Genomic DNA, 20,052 nt, shown 5'->3' with positions numbered 1-20,052 from the left:
GAAGTAACTGAAACTAGAACCTTTTTTTCCTTTACAACTGAACCAACAACTATCCAACTCTAAGGTGTGTAGGTGTGTGTGTGTGTGTAGGTGTGTGTGTGTGTAGGTGTGTGTGTGTGTAGGTGTGTGTGTGTGTGTAGGTGTGTGTGTGTGTGTGTGTAGGTAGGTGTGTGTGTGTAACAAGCTCTACAAACCAACATCTGCAACTCCAAAATATTCTCTATATGAAGGAGAAGGATGCTTCCTTGCCTGAGAAGTGAGACCACTGTGACAACATCAAGGAGGACTCCTCTGACTAATTCAGTACCTGTCAACAAGAATGTCTAGATTTTGATCTGCATCTCCTCTGATGCAAGCTGCCCAGGCAGAAACAGGAAGTTGAGTCAGAGGAGAAGCTTCAGGGAAGCCACGCGCAACTGTGAGAAGGCTGGCGTCCTGGCTGCTCAGAGAGAAAACCTTGATTCTGAAAAGTGACTGGAAGGGATGGAGATGGCCTAACAAATGGAAGAGGTCAAGTGGCACTGAAGTTGGGAGAAGAGAAGGGGGGAGCAGACGCTGCATGGAAGTGGGGAGGACAGAAGGGAGAGAATGCTGGAAGAAGTGGAGAGGAGAGAAGGGGGAGCAGACACTGGATGGATGGAAGTGGGGAGGGGAGAGAGGGGCGCACATACTGGATGGAAGGAGGGGATAAAGAAAAAAGGGCACGTGCTGGATTGGGGGAAGAGGATAGATTTAGTGAGATACTGGAAGGGGTGAGGAAAAGAGGTGGCAAGTTGTAAGTAGACACAATGAAAGGGAAAATAAGAAAGTAGACAAGAGGTAGAAAACAAGTTGAGAAGGAAGAGCAGACAAGAAAAGGAAGGGCAAGAGAGAAGGAAAGAGATACCAGAGCATTAGGGGAGGGGAGCAGGAGACAGATACCAGATCTGAAGGGTGTAAAGGAGGAGAGATATGCTAAAAACCACCTGGGGGAGGGAGTGAGAGATGGCCACTTGGGGGAGGGAGGGAGAGATGTAAGGGAAGATGGCAGATGCCAGACCAATGGGGGAGGAGAGATGAAGGGAGAGGAAGTTTCTGGCCTCCTCGGACTGACTACTCTCCCGTGGAGAGCTAGCACGCTGTGGCTGAGGGGGCGGGGTTCTAGCATCAGGGCTCAGAGTCGACTCTAGCCCAGGGAAACTTGCCGCAACCTCACTCCTTCCCGGCGATTCCAGCGGGCGACTCCCCGGTGCAGCTGCTGCCTCTTGGTTTAGACGCTGCAAAAAATCCTCCATGGACATCTGAAGAGGAGTCTCCGGGTGCCTCAAGGCTCCAGAAGCACCTTTCCCTCTCCTTTTCGGCATTGATAAGGCAATGTTGTTTTGTTAGAATCTCTGGCGGCGACAAATTTTTTTCCCCCCATGTGATTCTCTAATTAGACCTATATCTCTTTGGACAAGTTAAATTTAGAGCTCACATGTTTGGGGGGGGGGAGAAAAAAAAAAGTACATTTCAGAAAGTGCCCATGCATTCACTGAAATGACTAACAAATGTTGGATGACAGTCCGTGGACTGGCGGTTGAAGAACACTGGGCTAAGTCGTGGGCCAGACCCCACCCATCTCTACCCAATCTACACCCCAGACCCCGCCCCCATAATAATAATACTAATTGCACCTTGCACGTCCCGTGCCTCATCTGGAAGCCTTCCCTCTGACGTTGCAACGTCAGAGAGAAGGCTTCCGGTTCAGGCGCAGGATGCCCTTAGGAGCCACTGTCCGTGGCTCTGTGAATTGAATCAGTTAGGAAGAGGGAGCTGGCTCGAAGATAACGCCGCATCGATCGCACCGTGGACCGGCGGTTGAAGAACACTGTTTTGGGCCTGATGCACGTGCTGGTCCTGTGGACTGGCAGGAAATTTCTGTGGACCGGTGATTGAAGAACACTGCTCTAGAGGCTGTGACTGGCTTGCACATCCGGCCTCAGAGCGCAGACCATCAGAAGGGGGCCAGCTTGATGGACAGCTTTACAGGACCTTTTTGGCTGTTACTCCTGTTCTGGAACTAATTTCAGGGATTTGCTTCTATTTTTCCTGATGTGTGTTTTAGTTGAGATCGTGTGGTGTTATTGAGTGTAGCGGATTGGATGGCTGGATGTTAGTTTTTATTTTCATACCGGTAGGTTGCATTTAAGGTTGGTGGGGAGCGGGGATTGGCCACCATGTGGTGGGATATTTCCAGTAAATTGTTGATTGGGAGGGGGTGGGGGGGATGGGGAGCTCAGTATTTTTGTTTTCATTTGGTTCTCAGGGTCTTCAGATATTGAGGAGGGGTTTTGTTGAAGGTCTCTCTTTTTTTTTTTTTTTTTAAGTACAGAGGGGGGAGGGTATTAAAAGAAGTGCTAGATTGGGCAGGGGAGTGAGCTTATGGGGCCAGAAACAGAGGACCGAGAGAGAGATGGTGGGCAGTGGTCTGAAGGGAGAGAAGTTGTTCCTGGGGTGGTGTGGAGGAAGAGGGAAAGAGATACTTGAAGGGAGAACTGTTAGGAAGAGAAAGGGAGAAAAGGTAGACCTGGGGGAGAGATGAGGTGGGGGGCAGGTGGGAAGAGACAGGGAGAGAAGATGGATCTGGGGTTGGAAGGGAGGTAGTGATAAATTTTAGGCCTGTGTATGAAGGCAGAGAGATGCAGCATCTCTCTTTTTTCCCCTCCATTTCATTGTTCAGCATCAAGGGGGGAGAGTCAAGGGGGGAGAGAAGAAGAAAAACAGAAAAGAGAGGGAGCAAAATGTTGGACCATGGAGATAAGGAGGAGAGATGGACCCATGGGAGGGCAGGAGGTAAGAGAGCTAGGATAAGAAAGGGGATGGAAATAAAGGGACAGGGAGTTATAGCCTGACCAGTGGAGAGAGGGAAGGGGATTCTGAAAGTGGTGAACCATGTGAATGAGGTCAAAAGAGAGATGATGACAAGATGAGTGAGAGAGCAGTGAGTACGTAGTAGAAATGTGGTAATGGGGAGTAGACAGCAGGAAATAGGAAGCTAGGAAAGGAGTGAGATGGGAAATGGGAAAGCTAGGGACAGAGAAGATGGAGAATTGAGAAGTAGCTGAACATTTAAAAAGAAGAAGGGTGAGAAAGAAAGCAAGATTTGAGTGGACAGAGGCAAAAAAGAAAAGAAAAAGTTAAAGCTGAAAAGGAAAAATCAATATGTTGGAGACAAGCATAAGGAGGAAATGGAATAAGAGGAGAAAAAGCAATTACTTACCGTAACAGGTGTTATCCAGAGACAGCAGGCAGCTATTCTCACAAGTGGGTGACGTCATCCGACGGAGCCCCGATGCGGACGCCTCACAAGCAGTCTTGCTTGAAGAAACAGAAGTTTTGAGTGGCCCGCACCATGCATGCGCGAGTGCCTTCCCGCCCGTCATCGGGCGTGTCTCCTCAGTTCAGATAGCTAGCAGAGAAGCCAACCCAGGGGAGGTGGGTGGGTTGTGAGAATAGCTGCCTGCTGTCCCTGGATAACACCTGTTACGGTAGGTAACTGTGCTTTATCCCAGGACAAGCAGGCAGGTATTCTCACAAGTGGGTGACCTCAAAGCTAACAAGGGCAACTTAGGAGAATAAATTTTGCAATACTGTTTGGCCAAACTGTCCATCCCTTCTGGAGAAAGTATCCAGACAGTAATGAGAAGTGAAGGTATGAACCGAGGACCAAGTAGCAGCTCTACAAATTTCCTCAATAGGTGTAGATCTGAGGAAAGCCACAGAAGCTGCATTGCTCTGACCTTATGGGCTGTGACTTTACTGTGAAGAGGTAATCCAGCCTGGGCATAGCAGAATGAGATACAAGCCGCCATCCAATTGGAGATGGTACGCTTAGAGATAGGACGACCCAACTTGTTCGGATCAAAGGAGACAAAAAGTTGAGGAGCAGTTCTGTGTAGTTAGGATGTGTTCCAAATAGAAAGCCAAAGCACATTTACAGTCCAGAGTATGAAGAACTGATTCTCCAGGATGAGAATGAGGCTTTGGAAAAAACACTGGAAGAACAATGGATTGGTTGAGATGAAATTCCGAGACAACTTTAGGAAGGAATTTCGGATGAGTGCGAAGAACCACCTTGTCATGATGGAACACTGTAAAAGGTGGATCCGCAACCAACGCCTGGAGCTCACTGATTCGTCAAGCAGAAGTGAGGCCAATGAGAAACACCACTTTCCAAGTGAGATACTTCAGATGAGCCTTGTCAATTGGTTCAAATGGAGGTTTCATTAGTTGAGAAAGAACAATATTGAGGTCCCAAACCACAGGAGGCGGTTTGAGAGGAGGATTGACATTGAAAAGTCCCTTCATGAACCTGGAAACCACAGGATGAGTAGAGAGGTGTTTCCCTTCAAGAGGCTGATGGAAAGCAGCAATTGCACTAAGATGGACTCGTATCGATGTAGACTTGAGGCCAGAATGAGAAAGGTGTAAAAGATAGTCCAAAATTGAAGATAAGGAGGAATGTTGAGGCTCCTGTTGATGAGAAAAACACCAAGTAGAAAATCTAGTCCATTTTTGGTGATAGCATTGTCTAGTAGTAGGCTTCCGTGAAGCTTCCAAAACATCCCTCACAGATTGAGAAAACTGGAGAGGAGCTATGTTGAGAGGAACCAAGCTGTCAGGTGTAGAGACTGCAGGTTGGGATGAAGCAGAGATCCCTGATGCCGTGTAAGCAGAGAGGGAAAAACTGGTAGAAGGTATGGATCCCTGCTGCTGAGTTGAAGTAGAAGGGAGTACCAGGGTTGCCTGGGCTACCGAGGAGCAACCAGAATCATGGTGGCATGGCATGGTCAGTCTTCAGCTTGACTAGCGTCTTTTGAATGAGAGGAAATGGAGGAAACACATATAGAAAGAGATTCGTCCAGTCCAGAAGAAAAGCATCTGCCTTGAGGCGATGAGGAGTGTACATCCTGGAGCAGAACTGAGGCAGTTTGTAGTTGTGGGGGGCTGCAAAAAGGTCTATCTGAGGCGTTCCCCACGGAGAGAAGATGTGATGAAGGGGCGTGGAATGGAGAGTCCATTCGTGAGGCTGTAGAAGACGACTTAAGTTGTCCACTAAAGGCATTGTCTGCCCCCTGGATGTAGACAACTTTGAGGAAGGTGTTGTGGCGAATTGCCCAATCCCAAACTTTCAGAGCTTCCTGACAGAGGGAGGCAGATCCCGTGCCCCCCCGTTTGTTGACATAATACATGGCGACCTGATTGTCTGTTCGAATGAGCACTACACGGTCGTGGAGAAGATGCTGAAAAGCTTTGAGAGCGTTGAAAATTGCCCTGAGTTCCAGCAAATTGATATGACACTGACGATCCAAAAACCTTGAGTACGGAGATCATCACATGAGCCCCCCAAGCGTAAGTTGAAGAATCTGTCGTGAGAACTTTCTGATGGGGGTGTGTGTGAAAAAGTAAGCCTCTGGATAGATTGGAAGAGAGCATCCACCAACAAAGAGACTGTGTCAGAGCAGGAGTGACCTGAATGTGCCGAGTCAGAGGGTCGGAAACCTGCATCCTTTGAGATGCCAGGGTCCACTGAAGTATTTTGAGGTAAAAGTTGGCAAAAGAAATCACGTGTACTGTGGAAGCCATGTGACCCAGAAGCACCATCATGTGTCTCACCAAGATGGATGGGCGAGAGGAGACTGACTGACAAAGATGGAGAAGAGCTTCCAGACGTTGTTGAGGAAGGAACGCTCTGAGTTGGACTGTGTCCAGAACAGCTCCGATGAATGGGAGAGTCTGAGAAGGCTTTAGATGGGATTTCAGAAAGTTGATTTCAAATCGCAGACTTTGGAGGAACCAGATAGTCCGCTGGGTCGCTAGCACGACCCCTTGAGACGTGGAATCCTTGATGAGCCAGTCGTCAAGGTATGGAAATACTTGAAGACCATGGTTCCTGAGCGCTGCGGCCACCACTACCAGGCAGTTGGTGAAGACTCTGGGTGACGAGGCCAGTACTCTGTATTGAAAATGCAGATTTCCCATCTGAAATCTGAGGTACTGAGGGGAGGCTGGATGGATGGGAATGTGCATGTAGGCCTCCTTGAAATCCAAAGAGCATAACCAGTCGTTCTGCTCGAGGAGGGGATAAAGAGATGCCAAGGTCAACCTGCAAAATTTTTCTTTGACTAGAAATTTGTTGAGCACCCTGAGATCCAAAATAGGTCGCAGATCGCTCGTCTTCTTCGGAACAAGGAAGTACCGGGAGTAAAATCCCTTGTTCTGATGAGCCAGAGGAACTGGCTCGATAGCTCAAAGCTGGAGCAGAGCTTGAGCCTCATGAAGAAGAAGGGCGGTCTGGGCAGAATTGGAAGGATACTCTCTTGGAGGATGTTCCGGAGGAACTTGATGGAACTGAAGAGAGTATCCATCCCTGACGATGGAGGAAAGGACCCAGAGGTCGGTGGTAACAGTCGTCCATTGGTGGTAAAAATGATGGAGACAACCTCCGATAGGGGGAAAAATGGGAAATGGCAGAACGACTGAGGTTATGCTTCGTTCCAGACAGTCAAAAAGGCTGAGCAGCCTTAGGTACAGCGGGTGGTTGAGGCTTCTGCTGTTTCTGTGGATGTTGTCTCTTGACAGGCTGACGAATGGAAGGAGCCTGCTTAGGAGGAAAACGCCGCTGGTAAATCTGAGGAGGGCGTGCAGGGCGAGGAGGAGCCGGCTTCGGCTTCGGACGAAGGATGGATGCAAAAGACTTCTCGTGGTCCGAGAGCTTCTTGGTGGCTGCCTCTATGGACTCGTCAAAGAGGTCATTGCCAGCGCAAGGAAACTTAGCCAGCCGGTCCTGCAGGTTAGGATCCATGTCGATGGTACGGAGCCACGCCAGACGCCGCATGACCACCGAACAAGCAGTAGCTCGAGCAGACAGCTCAAAAGCATCATAGCAGGACTGAAGAAGCTGCAGCCGAAGTTGGGATAAGGATGCAAGGACTTCCTGGTATTGAAAATGCGCACGAGAATCCAGATAAGGCAGAACTTTTGAAGGATGGAGAGAAAGAACTTAAAGTAGGTGATGAAGTGAAAATTATAATTGAGGACTCTAGAGGTCATCATAGAGTTTTGGTAGATGCGACGACCAAATCTGTCCAAAGTTCTACCTTCACTTCCCGGAGAAACAGTGGCATACACCTGAGAAGGGCGAGAACGTTTCAAAGAAGATTCAACCAGAAGGGATTGGTGCGACAAATGAGCGTGTTCAAACCCTTTATGATGTACAGTCCTGTTTCTGGAATCCAATTTGCCTGGAACAACTGGAATGGAATAAGGCGTTTGATCCAAGGTTTGATCCAAAAGCTTGTGAAGAGGAAGCTTGAGGGATTCAGCCGGAGGTTGAGGTAGATGCATGGTCTCGAAATACTCCTTGGAAAACTTGGATCCAGTGTCAAGCTGAATATCCAAGTCAATCGCCATCTGACGCAGAAAAGATGAAAAAGACAGCTGATCTGCTAAAGCCTGGCCTCGAGAGGGACTCGAGGATGTTGAGGCAGCTTGCTCCAGTGAAGAAGGAGATCTGGATGGAGAAAAAGAACCCACCGGGTCCTCGAGATCTGGAAGCGGAAGGATCGATGCAGGCGGTGGGGAATATTGAAGAAAAGGCTGCTTCTGATGAGGCGAAGCATGCCTGGATGAATGCTTCGAAGAATGCCTCGATCGATGATGCGAGCTGTGCCTAGAAGCAGGCCTCGACAATTGAGGAGAGCATGCCCCAGTCGAAGCCCCCAGAGAATGGATAGGGCTGGAGGCCGTGGAATGAAGCAGAGGAGATTGAGTGGAAGAACCTCGAGGCACTCGCAAAGACTCTGCTCCTTGCATCGAGTGTAAAGGTTCCAACGGAAGCATGGGCAAAGACTCTGCTCTTTGCGATGCATGCTGAGATGCCACACCAGACACTCGCAGAGACTCTGCTCCCTGTAGAGAGTGTGCACATGACTGAGGCACAGGAGGCAGCTCGACCTCGCGGGAGACCTCCGCATGCCCAGGCTGGATTTGGGAGAGAAGCTTCGGCCCCATGGTAGTAAAGAACTGAATAAATTGCTTCTCTAATAAGGTCTGGAACGAAGCCGGCAAGGATGGATCCGCGTCTCCAACGGGACCACCTGCACGGACTTCGTGCTCCCTCGAGGCAGTGTGAGAGTGCTTGGACTTAGAAGCCTTGGGCACTTTAAGCACCACCGGGGGAATGGGCTGCCTGACCTAAAGAGACAGAGGAAGGCACTGCAGCAGGCGTCGAAGACAGAGCCGGTACAAACAAGGCAGGTTTGATGAGGCTTGGAGCAGAAGCAGTGGAAGCCTGGAGAGCATCAGATGATGTTGAGGGTGAAGCACCTCTCGAGGACGAAAGCTCCATCGAAGACTCCATGCTGAAAAGCTACTCCCACAGGATGCAAAGACGCTTGAAAGCATGAGACTTTAGTGTTGAGCAAGGCAGGCACGATTTCGGGAGATGTTGAGGCCCAAGACACCGAAGATAGCGTCGATGAGGGTCCGTTAGGGAAATCGTGCGCTGGCACTTGGAACATTTTTTTAAAACCGGTTGCAGGCCGAGACATAGGCCGAAAAAGCTTCGCCGCAAGATCGAAGCCACGGGGCTGCGACCACTTGGCCTGCCCGGTCAAACGAACGGAAGAAATTTTTTTTTTTTGAAAAAGAAATAAAATGAAATAAACAGCGATTCGTGACAAAAAGAAACACAAACCGCAGTCAAGAGAAGGCAAAAGTGAAGATTCTTCACGCAGAGAGTCAAAGACGGACTTTTCGGCTCCACGGAAAAGTAAGAACTGAGGAGACGCGCCCAATGTCAGGCGGGAAGGCACTCGCGCATGCGCAGTGCGGGTGACTCGAAACTTCTGTTTCTTCAAGCAAAACTGCTTGTGAGGTGTCCGCATCGGGGCTCCGCTGGATGACGTCACCCACTTGTGAGAATACCTGCCTGCTTGTCCTGGGATAAAAAAAGAACAGCAGCTACTGGAAAGAGAATTAGTTGAAGACAGACAAAAAGCAGAAAGAGAAACTTGGACCAAGATGATGGAAAAACAAAATATCCAGAAAAGGTAGAAAAAATTATTTTGAATTTATTAACTAGAATATGTTAGCTTTGGGATATGTGAATCACAATTATTTTTGTAGTCAGTGGCGTAGTCATATATAGCTGATTTGGGGGAGGGACTGGAGCCCAAAATTAGTGGATGGGCACCAAAAGTTTCTTCCCACCTGAGTGCAATTTACAAATACTTGAGCTATTGAGAATTCCCAAGCCCTGCCACCTGAAGACATCTTCCTCCAGTCTAGCAACCCAAAATCTCCAAGCTTTGCAGCCAATGGCAATATCCTCAAGTTGCCCCTGCTTTCATGCATGCAGGAAAGCCAAGGTGGGGGGGGGGGGCATGGAGGAGGGAAGGCAGCAGCTCTGCAATATTGCTGCCAGCTGCAGAACTTGGGAAGTTGGAGGGGAGGAGGTGGCCATCAGTTGGTGAGGCTTGGGGATCTCTACTAGCTACAGCAGGGGAGGTGTTCATTTTGAGGGAGCCTAAGCTCAAGTGGGAGGCCCATAAAAACAGTAATATGTACCCTGACTGAACGATCCTCCACCTGCACCACTGACAGCTGATGCAGCATCCCCGTTCTGATGAGGCTCACCTCTGAAGAGGCTCACCGTAGCTGTAATAGAAGTGAATGGGAAAACCAGGAGCAGACATCCCTGTTCATTAGAGTAGGAATGGCTGCTCCCACTGTCAGCGGTGCACATGGAGGATCACTCAGTCAGGGTAAGCGTTATTGCTTTTTTGGGTTTCTCTCCACAGTGTCCTTTTAATGAAGGATTATTATTAAATATGTACATCTTCTATATTAATGATTGCAAATTTGGGACCTGCTCAGCCTTTTTTTTTTTTTTCTCGTCATCTAGTGTTAGTGTTTGTGCGGCCCCAGATTTTTTTTGTCCCATGTGGCCCAGGTTGGACACTGCTGCCCTATTCCTTCATAGTGTTCCAGGCCGTGTGCCAACCCTATTCCCCGTTCCTACTCCTTCACTGTAAGCAGAGGGGTAATTTGCATAGCACCAAATTTGAACCACCAAATTTCCCCATCCCGCCCCACCTGGCTACTTTTTCGTGCCACTCGGCTGGAAAAAAATTCTGGGGAGAACACTGAAATGGTAATATTTCGCATTAGTCAGACTCATCAAATGGTAATATTTCGCATTAGTCAGAAAATGGCAGTAGCGCTGATAAAAGACAGCATCGATAAGCATTTTGAAAGAAATAAACTTCTAATCACAAGCCAACATGGCTTCTGCAAGGGGAGATCGTGCCTAACGAACTTACTACACTTCTTCAAAGGAATTAACAAACGGATGGGCAAAGGGGACCCCATAGACATCGTATATTTATTCTTCCAAAAAGCCTTTGACAAGGTACCCCATGAACGCTTACTTCGGAAACTGAAGAACCATGGGGTGGAAGGAGATGTACATAGATGGATCAGGAACTGGTTGGCAGGTAGGAAGCAGAGGGTAGGAGTGAAGGGCCACTACTCGGACTGGAGAAAGGTCACGAGTGGTGTTCCGCAGGGGTCGGTGCTCGGACCGCTACTATTCAATTCAATATATTTATAAATGACATAGAAACAGGGACGAAGTGCGAAATAAAATTTGTAGATGACATCAAACTATTTAGTGGTGCTCGGACTAAAGAGGACTGCGAAGAACTACAAAGGGACCTGAACAAGCTAGGGGAGTGGGCGACGAGATGGCAGATGAAGTTCAATGTAGAGAAATGTAAAGAATTGCATGTAGGAAGCAAAAACCCGAGGTACAGCTATACGATGGGAGGGATGCTACTGAGTGAGAGTACCCAGGAAAGGGACTTGGGGGTAATAGTGGATAAGACAATGAAGCCGTCGGCACAGTGCGTAGCGGCCACTAAGAGAGCGCATAGAATGCTAGGTATAATCAAGAAGGGTATTACAAGCAGAATGAAAGAAGTTACCCTGGGCAATGGTGCGTCCGCATCTGGAATACTGCGTCCAATATTGGTCGCCATACCTTAAGAAGGCGATACTCGAGAGGGTTCAGAGGAGAGCAACAAGTTTGATAAAGGGTTTATGATCTTATAATGAACTAGTCTTTAAGCCCGTTACATTAACGGGTGCTAGAACATATGTGTGTGTGTCTGTCTTTATTTCTTTCTCTCTCTCTCCTTAGCCGCTTTCTTTCTTTCTGCCTTTCTTTTTCCTTGGCTGTCCTCTGTTCCTTTTTCTTCACCCCCCCTGTCCATCAGCATCTCTTTCCTTCTCCCCCTGTACAGCAGTAGGCATCCCTTCCTTTTTTATCCCCCCTCCTCCTTCTTATCCCTATGATACTCTTACCTTGCTCTGTCCCTGATCAGAGATTCCCGACAGCCGCCCAGTTGCACCCATTGGAAAAGTTCCCACTGCCGCATCCCGCACCCCTCCTGACGCGGCTCCCGCTGTCCTTTCTGTCTATCTCTGTCCCTGGCCCCCTTTGCCTGTCTGTCTTTCTGTGTATCTCCCTGCCCCTGTGTCTTTCTTCTTTCTCCCTCTGTCTGTCTGTCCAAAGCAGCATTCCATCCACCTCCATTTCCCTCCCCCCACACCAGTTCCCTGTGCACCTGCCCCTGTGTCTTTCTTATTTTCTTTGTGTTTCCCTTCCTCTCTCTGTCTGTCTGTGCAAAGCAGCATTCCCTCCCCCTCCATTTCCTTCCCCCCCCACCAGTTCCCTGTGCAGCAGCATTAGCGTTTCCTCTATCCCCACCCTTTCCCTTCCCGCGGTCCGGACTACAAATGTGGTGATTACAGCAGCACTTGCATCAGTCTTCACACGCTGCTTCGGGCCCTTCTACTGCCCTGATTTACTCTGGCACGTCCCTGATGACATCATCAGAGACGCGGCAGAGCAAATCAGGGCTGTAGAAGGGCCCGAAGCAGCGTGTGAAGACTGATGCACACGCTGCTGGAATCGCCATTCGGGCCCGCGGGAAGAGAAGGTGTCAAAGGAGGAACGGAGATCGGCGGCGGCAGGAGGAAAGGCTGCGGTCCGGCTTGTGGAGAGCAGGGAGGCTGTGGGGATGAGAAAGGGGTGGGTGGCAAAGGAGGAACGGAGATCGTCGTCTGGCTGCGGTCGGGCTTGTGTAGAGCAGGGAGGCTGTGACGTACTAAGCGAGCAGGTGGTGATGTAAAACCCACGCATGCGCACTCGTGTTTTCGCGACGGATCAGGGAACACGTTTTTTTAGTGCGCATGCGCGGCCTATCATTTTATTATATTAGATAATGGGCTTAGAGGGAGGGTGGCATTTATATTTATAAGATACAATGATAAGATGTTCAAGTGGTCTAATTAATAGTGTTTATTATGAATTTTGTACTCTTGATGTAAGTTTAAAAATGAATAAAGAAATTAAAAAAAAATAAAAAAAAGATAAAGGGTATGGAAAACCTTTCATACACTGAGAGACTGGAAAAACTGTCTTTTCCCTGGAGAAGAGGAGAATTAGAGGGGATATGATAGAGACTTACAAGATCATGAAGGGCATAGAGAAAGTAGAGAGGGACAGGTTCTTCAAACTTTCAAAAACTACAAGAACGAGAGGGCATTCGGAAAAGTTAAAAGGGAACAGATTCAAAACCAATGCTAGGAAGTTTTTCTTCACACAACGGGTGGTGGACACCTGGAATGCACTTCCAGAGGACGTGATAGGACAGAGTACAGTACTAGGGTTCAAGAAAGGATTGGACAATTTTCTTAAGGAAAAGGGGATAGAGGGATACAGATAGAGGACTACTACACAGGTCCAGGACCTGATGTGCTGCCGCATGAGCGGACTGCTGGGCACGATGGACCTCTGGTCTGACCCAGCAGAGGCACTTCTTGTGTTCTTATGTTCATAAAAAGAGCCTTACCTCAACAGAACTGCTGACTCCAATGGCTTTGATCAAATTCATATTAATAAATGTATGCATTTCCTTAAGCGTTTTATTCTGCAACCAAAATGAAAAAATAAAAATCACACAATGTTTTTGCAATCACACCGATTTCTGCAGCTAAATGCATGAGCAAATCAACTATGTTTTTACCAAATGTGCCGTAGTAGAGATCAGTTACCTTTCCTGACTATATGATAAAATTAGGTCTTACCTGATAATTTTTATTCCCTAGCAACAGCAACAGATGAATCCAGAGACCAGCAGACGGAGATAGAGAAACTGATTAACAGGTGGTCCTATTGGCTGGCACTCCTCCTGTTTATCCAGTATTCTCTTATCTCCCAGCAGGAAAAGATCGCTATTCAACTAGCTCCTGAATTCTGGCTATGGCTGGAACTTTATTTTCTCCTGTTGAGGTTTCTCTTCAGTGAGACTGCCATTCTGTTTCTCCTGTTGAGGTTTCTCTTCAGTGAGACTGCCATTCTATTTCTCCTGTTGAGGTTTCTCTTCAATGAGCTGGCAGTGCTATTTCTCCTGTTGAGATTTCTCTTCAGTGAGCTGGCAGTGCTATTTCTCCTGTTGAGATTTTCTCTTCAGTGAGACAGGGGTGTCCGGCTGAACGGTGCCGGCTTTAGGGGTTACACCTGGGCCCCCCCAGGTCCCTGCCTCACCCTCCCTCCAGTGATAGAGGGTCTGACTGGGTCTCAATATTTTTCTTCTTTCCCTTCTCTGTAAAAAAAAAAAAAAAGAGACCACAGTTCCTCCATTCTGCCTGGTTACTGCTGATCAACCAGATTTAACTGGCCCTAACAACAAGCTTGTATGTATATCTGTTTGAACTTCAGGTTCTGTTTGGGAGTCTTAGTAATGTGGGTTCGGTCAACGAACGTTTAAGGCATGGATATTTTATTGAGGCTAAGTTTTATGACTAGAAATCCGTGGAGGGAGCCGGGACTTTCCGCCCTTTGCATGCACGCGCTTGGTTTCCTTGTTGGTTACAGCGCGGCAGTAGCGATGCGATTTCATGCTCGTAACTTGTTCTCATTGTTGGGTTTCAGTGCAGCAATAGTAGTCCTGTTTATTCTGAGGCTCTCTTTCATCGGTGTTTGTCACGGCCATGTGCAGCTGATTGTGCAGGTGCCGGTTTATAGCAGCATGAGATGGGACATTTTTTTTTTCCGGCGCTGTGGGCCGTTCTTCTGGTTGTTCCCCGAGTCTGATTTTATTTCTATGCAAGCCACGGCAGGGTAAATTTTGCAGGGCTTGAATCCGACTATGTTTCTAGGAGCATTGATGCAGCGGCCACGTGTCAGTGAGAATCAGGTGTGCGCTTGGGTCTCCGGCGATGGCGGGAGAGCTGCAGCGTTCCGGTAGTTTGTTTCCAGCTGACTTTGGTCAGGGTATGCCGGGGCTTCTCTCCTTTCCGGTTCAGACAAGTTGTATGTGTTTCACCAGCTTTGGGACAAGCTTGGGCAGATTTATATGTCTATGTCTGTGTTCCTGCTGTACTCCCTTGAAGGAAGCTGCTTGTTTAATCAGACTCTGGGGTTAGCACTCAAGGGGTTTACCAGAGAAACTCTGACCTGTGCTAGATCACCCAGTCTCGGTTTGTCTCCGGACTGGGGCGACATACGGCAACTCACGGCACGGTGAGATCAGCAGTAAGATAGTGCCCTGTATTTCACACATTGTCTCTCTTGGGGTCCCTGCAGATTGAGCCTTTGTCTGTTGGTAACTGTCCTTATTTGGGCCCCTGTGCTGAGCTGCATGTGTCCAATAGTGTCACAGGATATATATGCCTAAAGGTAGTACAAACAGTTTCCAAGTTCGGGTTGTCTCTATGGGCATAATGACACTGCGCATCTTCCTGCGGCCAGGACTCTCTTTCTCTATTTCTGAGGGGGCCTGGACTTCAGATTTCCATGCTTATCACGCTGGTTTCTCCTGTCACCATTTTCTCATGGCACATACTAGACAGGCTCCCCCGACCAGATAGGATGGGCTGTACAGCTCCTTTTAACCAGGAGCCAGTTACCTATTCTATCAAACCCGCGGAGGATCACGCGCTATGTGGCTGTTAGCCTGAAGCCTCATTAGCAATGTGAGCTTTGTCTGATACCTGTAAGGATGCTGTGGTTTTACACAGGGCGGTAGATGCAACATCTTGATTGAGTCTAGTACGTATTCACTTTAAAGGACTCATGTTGCATGGGGTTAGTACTGTTTTCATGGTTCCAGTATATTCCTCTTTACATTGTGAACCTTGATTTTTCCTAGGAGAATCTTCTTGCAGATCCTACAGTCTCATCCTGCCATTCCCTGACCTTCTGCACTTCATTCTGAGGGGATCTTGACTTCTTCCAATGACTCTTCAGGCTTTCTCATGAGGGAGAAGACGCTATAATGTCAGGTCAGGGGGCTGTGAAGATTTTTCAGGATGCTTGCATCTTTGCATCCTCCTCAGGTTTCCAGTTCGTTCTTGGAGTCTCTATGTTTTGAGTTTCCCTTTTCAGTATTACTGGTCCTCAGGACAGTTCTTGTAGTTCTTCGGGAACTAAGGGACGTTGTTCCACTTACTGCATGGTGCCCAAGACGGGGGCATTGGGCAGGCTGGATCCCATTCTGCTGATTTAGTTTCTCGGGGTTACACATTTCTGCAGACAACCTGGGAGTATATTTACATTTTCTCTATGGACTCCGAATCGGCACTTGGTTTGCCTGCCTCTCTTGGAGCGGCGCTTTCGGTTTTGGCACATGCCATTTCGCCTACCCAAGGCTTCATGAACGTTTTAGGTGATGTGGGCGGTGGTACCGTTTTGGCGCTACCTGGCGATTCATCTAATTTCTTCTTGACTGCCTGCTTGATTCGGACAACTTCCAGTCGGGCCATTTGACTGACACGAAAAGGGTGCTATCTTTTCCTCAGTTCTTTACACGTGCGCATCTTCGAATTTGCACAGCGCTCTTTTCTCCTGTACTATTTATTGGTATATCGGGGTAATGTTTTTATTCATATAGGAGAGACATGTGTTTCTTTCCGGAGACTTGGGCGTGGGGTCTCGGTCTCAGATTGGTATTCTTCTTCGCTTACCATGACCAAGAGTATGGGATTCTGTACAGTTTCTGGGATCCATATTGCTGACTCCACGGGGGATTTCGACTTGCTTTCCCCTTCTTATGCTACAGCAGTCGCTTTTGTTCCGGTGGTTCCCGTTATCTCAGGGCTCCAATTATTTGGTATGCTCCTCCTGCATCGCTCTGTATGATTTGGTGGCTCAGCACGATTTCTCTTTTCAAGGCATACCTCGGTCTTTGCTGGACTATCTCATGACCACCGACCATCCCGGGCTGTCGGGTTGGGGGGCTCGGTGGCTTCCATCCTCAGCTCCAGGAGTCCGGTCTTCAGAGGCGACTCAGTACTTGTTCATTCTTCTACTCTTGAGCAGGGTCAGGCTACCTTTCTGGAGCTTCAGATCATTCTTCCGGATTGCCGCTAAGGGTCCTTTTGGTCAGTATTAGGATGGGGGTATTTTTCTACAGCTTGGGCAGTAGGTGTTGTACTCATTGGCAGGTGAAGTTGTTCTGCTTCAATGGGTGGACTCTCATCTTCGTCTTCTGTTGGCAGATCCTTTTATGGATCAGGATAAACATAGAACATAGAAACATAGAAATAGACGGCAGATAAGGGCCCACGGCAGTGTTCCCTCTAAGCGGGCGGGTGTTGTGAGCAAACTTTTTTCACTGTGAGCTAAAAATATCGGGCGCCAGCAAGTTATGAGCCAAATAAATATGTTGTCAAAGTTGCTGATACATGAGGACGAGGTATTCAAAGGAATTTTAGGCCTACACGCTAAATTAAATAACGTTAAATAATATTTTTAAGAACACAGAAATTGTAGGGATGAAATGATATCTTAATAAATGTTTTACAACAAATGTAGTTATGTCTGTTACATCCATATGTGTAAACTGTAAATTAAAAACAGTCCAGAAGACAATACGTTTGATGCTTTCAATTTCTAGACCAGTGTTTTTCAACCTTTTTTGGGCAAAGGCACACTTGTTTCATGAAAAAAATCACGAGGCACACCACCATTAGAAAATGTTAAAAAATTTAACTCTCTGCCTATATTGACTATATATAAAGTAATTCTCTTGAATAGGAATCAAATAAACACAAAGAAAGTATTTTATAATTACTTTATTATGAAATAAAAATTATAAAAATTATAAAATACTTTATTCAGTGCGAAACCTGGGCCTGTTTGGCTGAACACAAAGCTGATATTCTGGCTGGAATGGAAGAAAGACACACACGTAGCTCTTCGTCAACAGCTCTCAGTCTCTCTCTGTATTTGGTTTTTATAGCATACAAAAATAGACAAATATACCCTCCATCCTTTTTATTAAACCACAATAGCAGTTTTTAGCGCAGGGAGCTGCGCTGAATGCCCAGCACTGCTCTTGACGCTCATAGGCTCCCTGCGCTAAAAACCACTATTGCGGTTTAGTAAAAGGGGACCATATTGTAAAATATAGACAGCAGATATAAATTCAGAACTGTGCATAGTAAGTGAAGGGAAGTTTTCATCTCTGGGAATTTACCCAGTTAACTATTAAGTTATTTGGGCAAATTCCTTTGAAAACTGTGGTAATACTGCCTCCACTTTGCTAAATTTAAAATAAAATCATTTTTCCTACCTTGTCTGGTGATTTCTGGTTGCACTTTCTTCTTCTGACTGTGCATCCAATCTTTCTTCCCTTCTATCAGCCTGTATGCTTTCTCTCCTCCACACCTCATTCCCTCCCCCAACTTTTTCTTCCTCTCTCCCTGACCTTTCTTTCTTTTTTTCTGTTTCTCTTCTTTCCTTCTGTTTCCCTGCCTGCCCCCTTTCTTTCTTTCTCCCAGCCTCCTGTCCAGCAGTAACTCTCTTCCCTTCCTCCCCTCCCAGCAGCATCTCTCCGTCTCCCTCTCCAGTAGCAGCTGTCCCTTTTTTTTTCCTTGCCCAGCAGCTTCCCAGATTCCTTTCCCTCCTCCCCTCCCAGATGCATCTCTCCTTCTCCTTCTCCCTCTCCAGTAGCAGCTGTCCCTTTTTTTTTCCTGGCCCAGCAGCTTCCCAGATTCCTTTCCCTCCTCCCCTCCCAGAAGCATCTCTCCGTCTCCTTCTCCCTCTCCAGTAGCAGCTGTCCCTTTTTTTCCTAGCCCAGCAGCTTCCCAGATTCCTTTCCCTCCTCCCCTCCCAGAAGCATCTCTCCTTCTTCTCCTTATCCAGTAGCAGCTGTCCCTTTTTTTCCTTGCCCAGCAGCTTCCCAGATTCCTTTCCCTCCTCCCCTCCCAGAAGCATCTCTCCTTCTTCTCCCTCTCCAGTAGCAGCTGTCCTTTTTTTTCCTGGCCCAGCAGCTTCCCAGATTCCTTTCCCTCCTCCCCTCCCAGATGCATCTCTCCTTCTCCTTCTCCCTCTCCAGTAGCAGCTGTCCCTTTTTTTTCCTGGCCCAGCAGCTTCCCAGATTCCTTTCCCTCCTCCCCTCCCAGAAGCATCTCTCCTTCTCCCTTTCCAGTAGCAGCTGTCCCTTTTTTCCCCTGCCCAGCAGCTTCCCAGACTGATAGTGGTTTTCTCCCCTCCCAGCAGCTCTTCTTACTTCCCAGCGCAGCGATTCACGAAGGCAGCCTCGGGTCCTTTGTTGTGTCGCGCCGCCTCTGAGGAAAGAGGAAGTTGCATCATCAGAGGCAGCCGCGACTCAGCAAAAGCCCCGAGGTTGCCTTCGTGAATCGCTGCGCTGGGAAGTAAAGGAGAGCTGCAGAGAGGGGAGAAAGCCACTGTCGGAGGCTCCCCAAGATCTCTCCGGCCCAGCGCACGCTTCCGATGCTGATCTTGCAGAAGTTCAAATGAGTCAATCTTGCCGGTCCTGCGCTGTGACGAGAAACTTGTGCGCTGCGACCTAATATTTTGTGCGCCAGCGCACGCCAGCGCAGCTTAGCGGGAACACTGGCCCACGGCCCATCTAGTCTGCCCACCTTAATGTCCCTCCCCTACCTTTGCCCTGTGAATAGATCCCATGTGCCGATCCCATTTGGCCTTAAAATCAGGCACGCTGCTGGCCTCAATCACCTGTAGTGGAAGACTATTCCAGCGATCAACCACTCTTTCAGTGAAAAATAATTTCCTGGTGTCACCTCGTAGTTTCCCGCCCCTGATTTTCAACGGATGCCCTCTTGTTGTCGTGGGACCCTTGAAAAAGAAGATATCTTCCTCCGCCTCGATGCGGCCCGTAAGATACTTGAGCATCTCGATCATGTCCCCCCTCTCTCTGCGCTCCTCGAGCGAGTATAGCTGCAATTTGTCAAGCCGTTTTTCGTATGGTAGATCCTTGAGTCCCGAGACCATCCGGGTGGCCATTCTTTGCACCGACTCCAGTCTCAGCACATCCTTGCGATAATGCGGCCTCCAGAATTGCACACAGTACTCCAGGTGGGGCCTCACCATGGATCTATACAATGGCATAATGACTTCCGCCTTGCAACTGACGAAACCCCTTCGTCAGATAAGAGTTTGGATAGACTTTCTCTCCGCGGAATCTGAGCATGGCCCATTTCTTGTATGTTACAGTGTACAGCGCTGTGTACGCTCTGGAAAGTGTGCATGTTAGTAATAGTGTAATCTTCTGCATCCTGGATATTGAGATTTGTGGCTCAGGCGTTCTAGCTCTTTTTATGGACGTGAGATCTCCTTGACCTAGACCTCATCTCTCAATTCTAAGCTTCCTAGCTTCTTTGGCGGGCCCAGGGAGTGGGAGTTAAAGGGGGTAGCTGCATGGCTCCTTTCTCGCTTCTGCCTTCTCTTTTTCAGTGTTTTCCGCTGGCTGATGATGGCTTGGATTTGCCATCTCGAGCTCACTTTCCGGGCACAGTATTTGTAGAATCTCTGGATTGGCGAAGCCATCCTTACTTTGCGGATTTGATGAGTCTTTCGACAGCCGGACTAAGAAGTTTCCTGGTATCTCCGGCTTTGCTTGCCTAGGGTCCGATCAACATTGATATTTGTACTACTTTAGTATTACGACCTAGTTAAAAAAAAAAAAAAAAAAA

The 20,052-nt window shown here is 48.0% G+C and overlaps 1 protein-coding gene across 3 annotated transcripts in view; it reads right to left on the bottom strand.

Moving 5' to 3' along the window:
- Positions 1-20,052, bottom strand: part of LOC117361634 — a 156,343-nt gene that overhangs the window by 77,169 nt on the left and 59,122 nt on the right. For all 3 annotated transcript variants that reach the window (XM_033947254.1, XM_033947253.1, XM_033947255.1), the window contains one exon: positions 12,942-13,019. In XM_033947254.1, the coding sequence (XP_033803145.1) occupies positions 12,942-13,019 (78 nt within the window). The remainder of the gene's footprint in view (positions 1-12,941; positions 13,020-20,052) is intronic.

The sequence above is a fragment of the Geotrypetes seraphini genome, chromosome 5, assembly GCF_902459505.1.
Source record: "Geotrypetes seraphini chromosome 5, aGeoSer1.1, whole genome shotgun sequence".
Lineage (NCBI taxonomy): Eukaryota > Metazoa > Chordata > Amphibia > Gymnophiona > Dermophiidae > Geotrypetes > Geotrypetes seraphini.
Note: the sequence above shows the minus strand (reverse complement) of the source record. Positions and strands in the feature narration are given on the sequence as shown.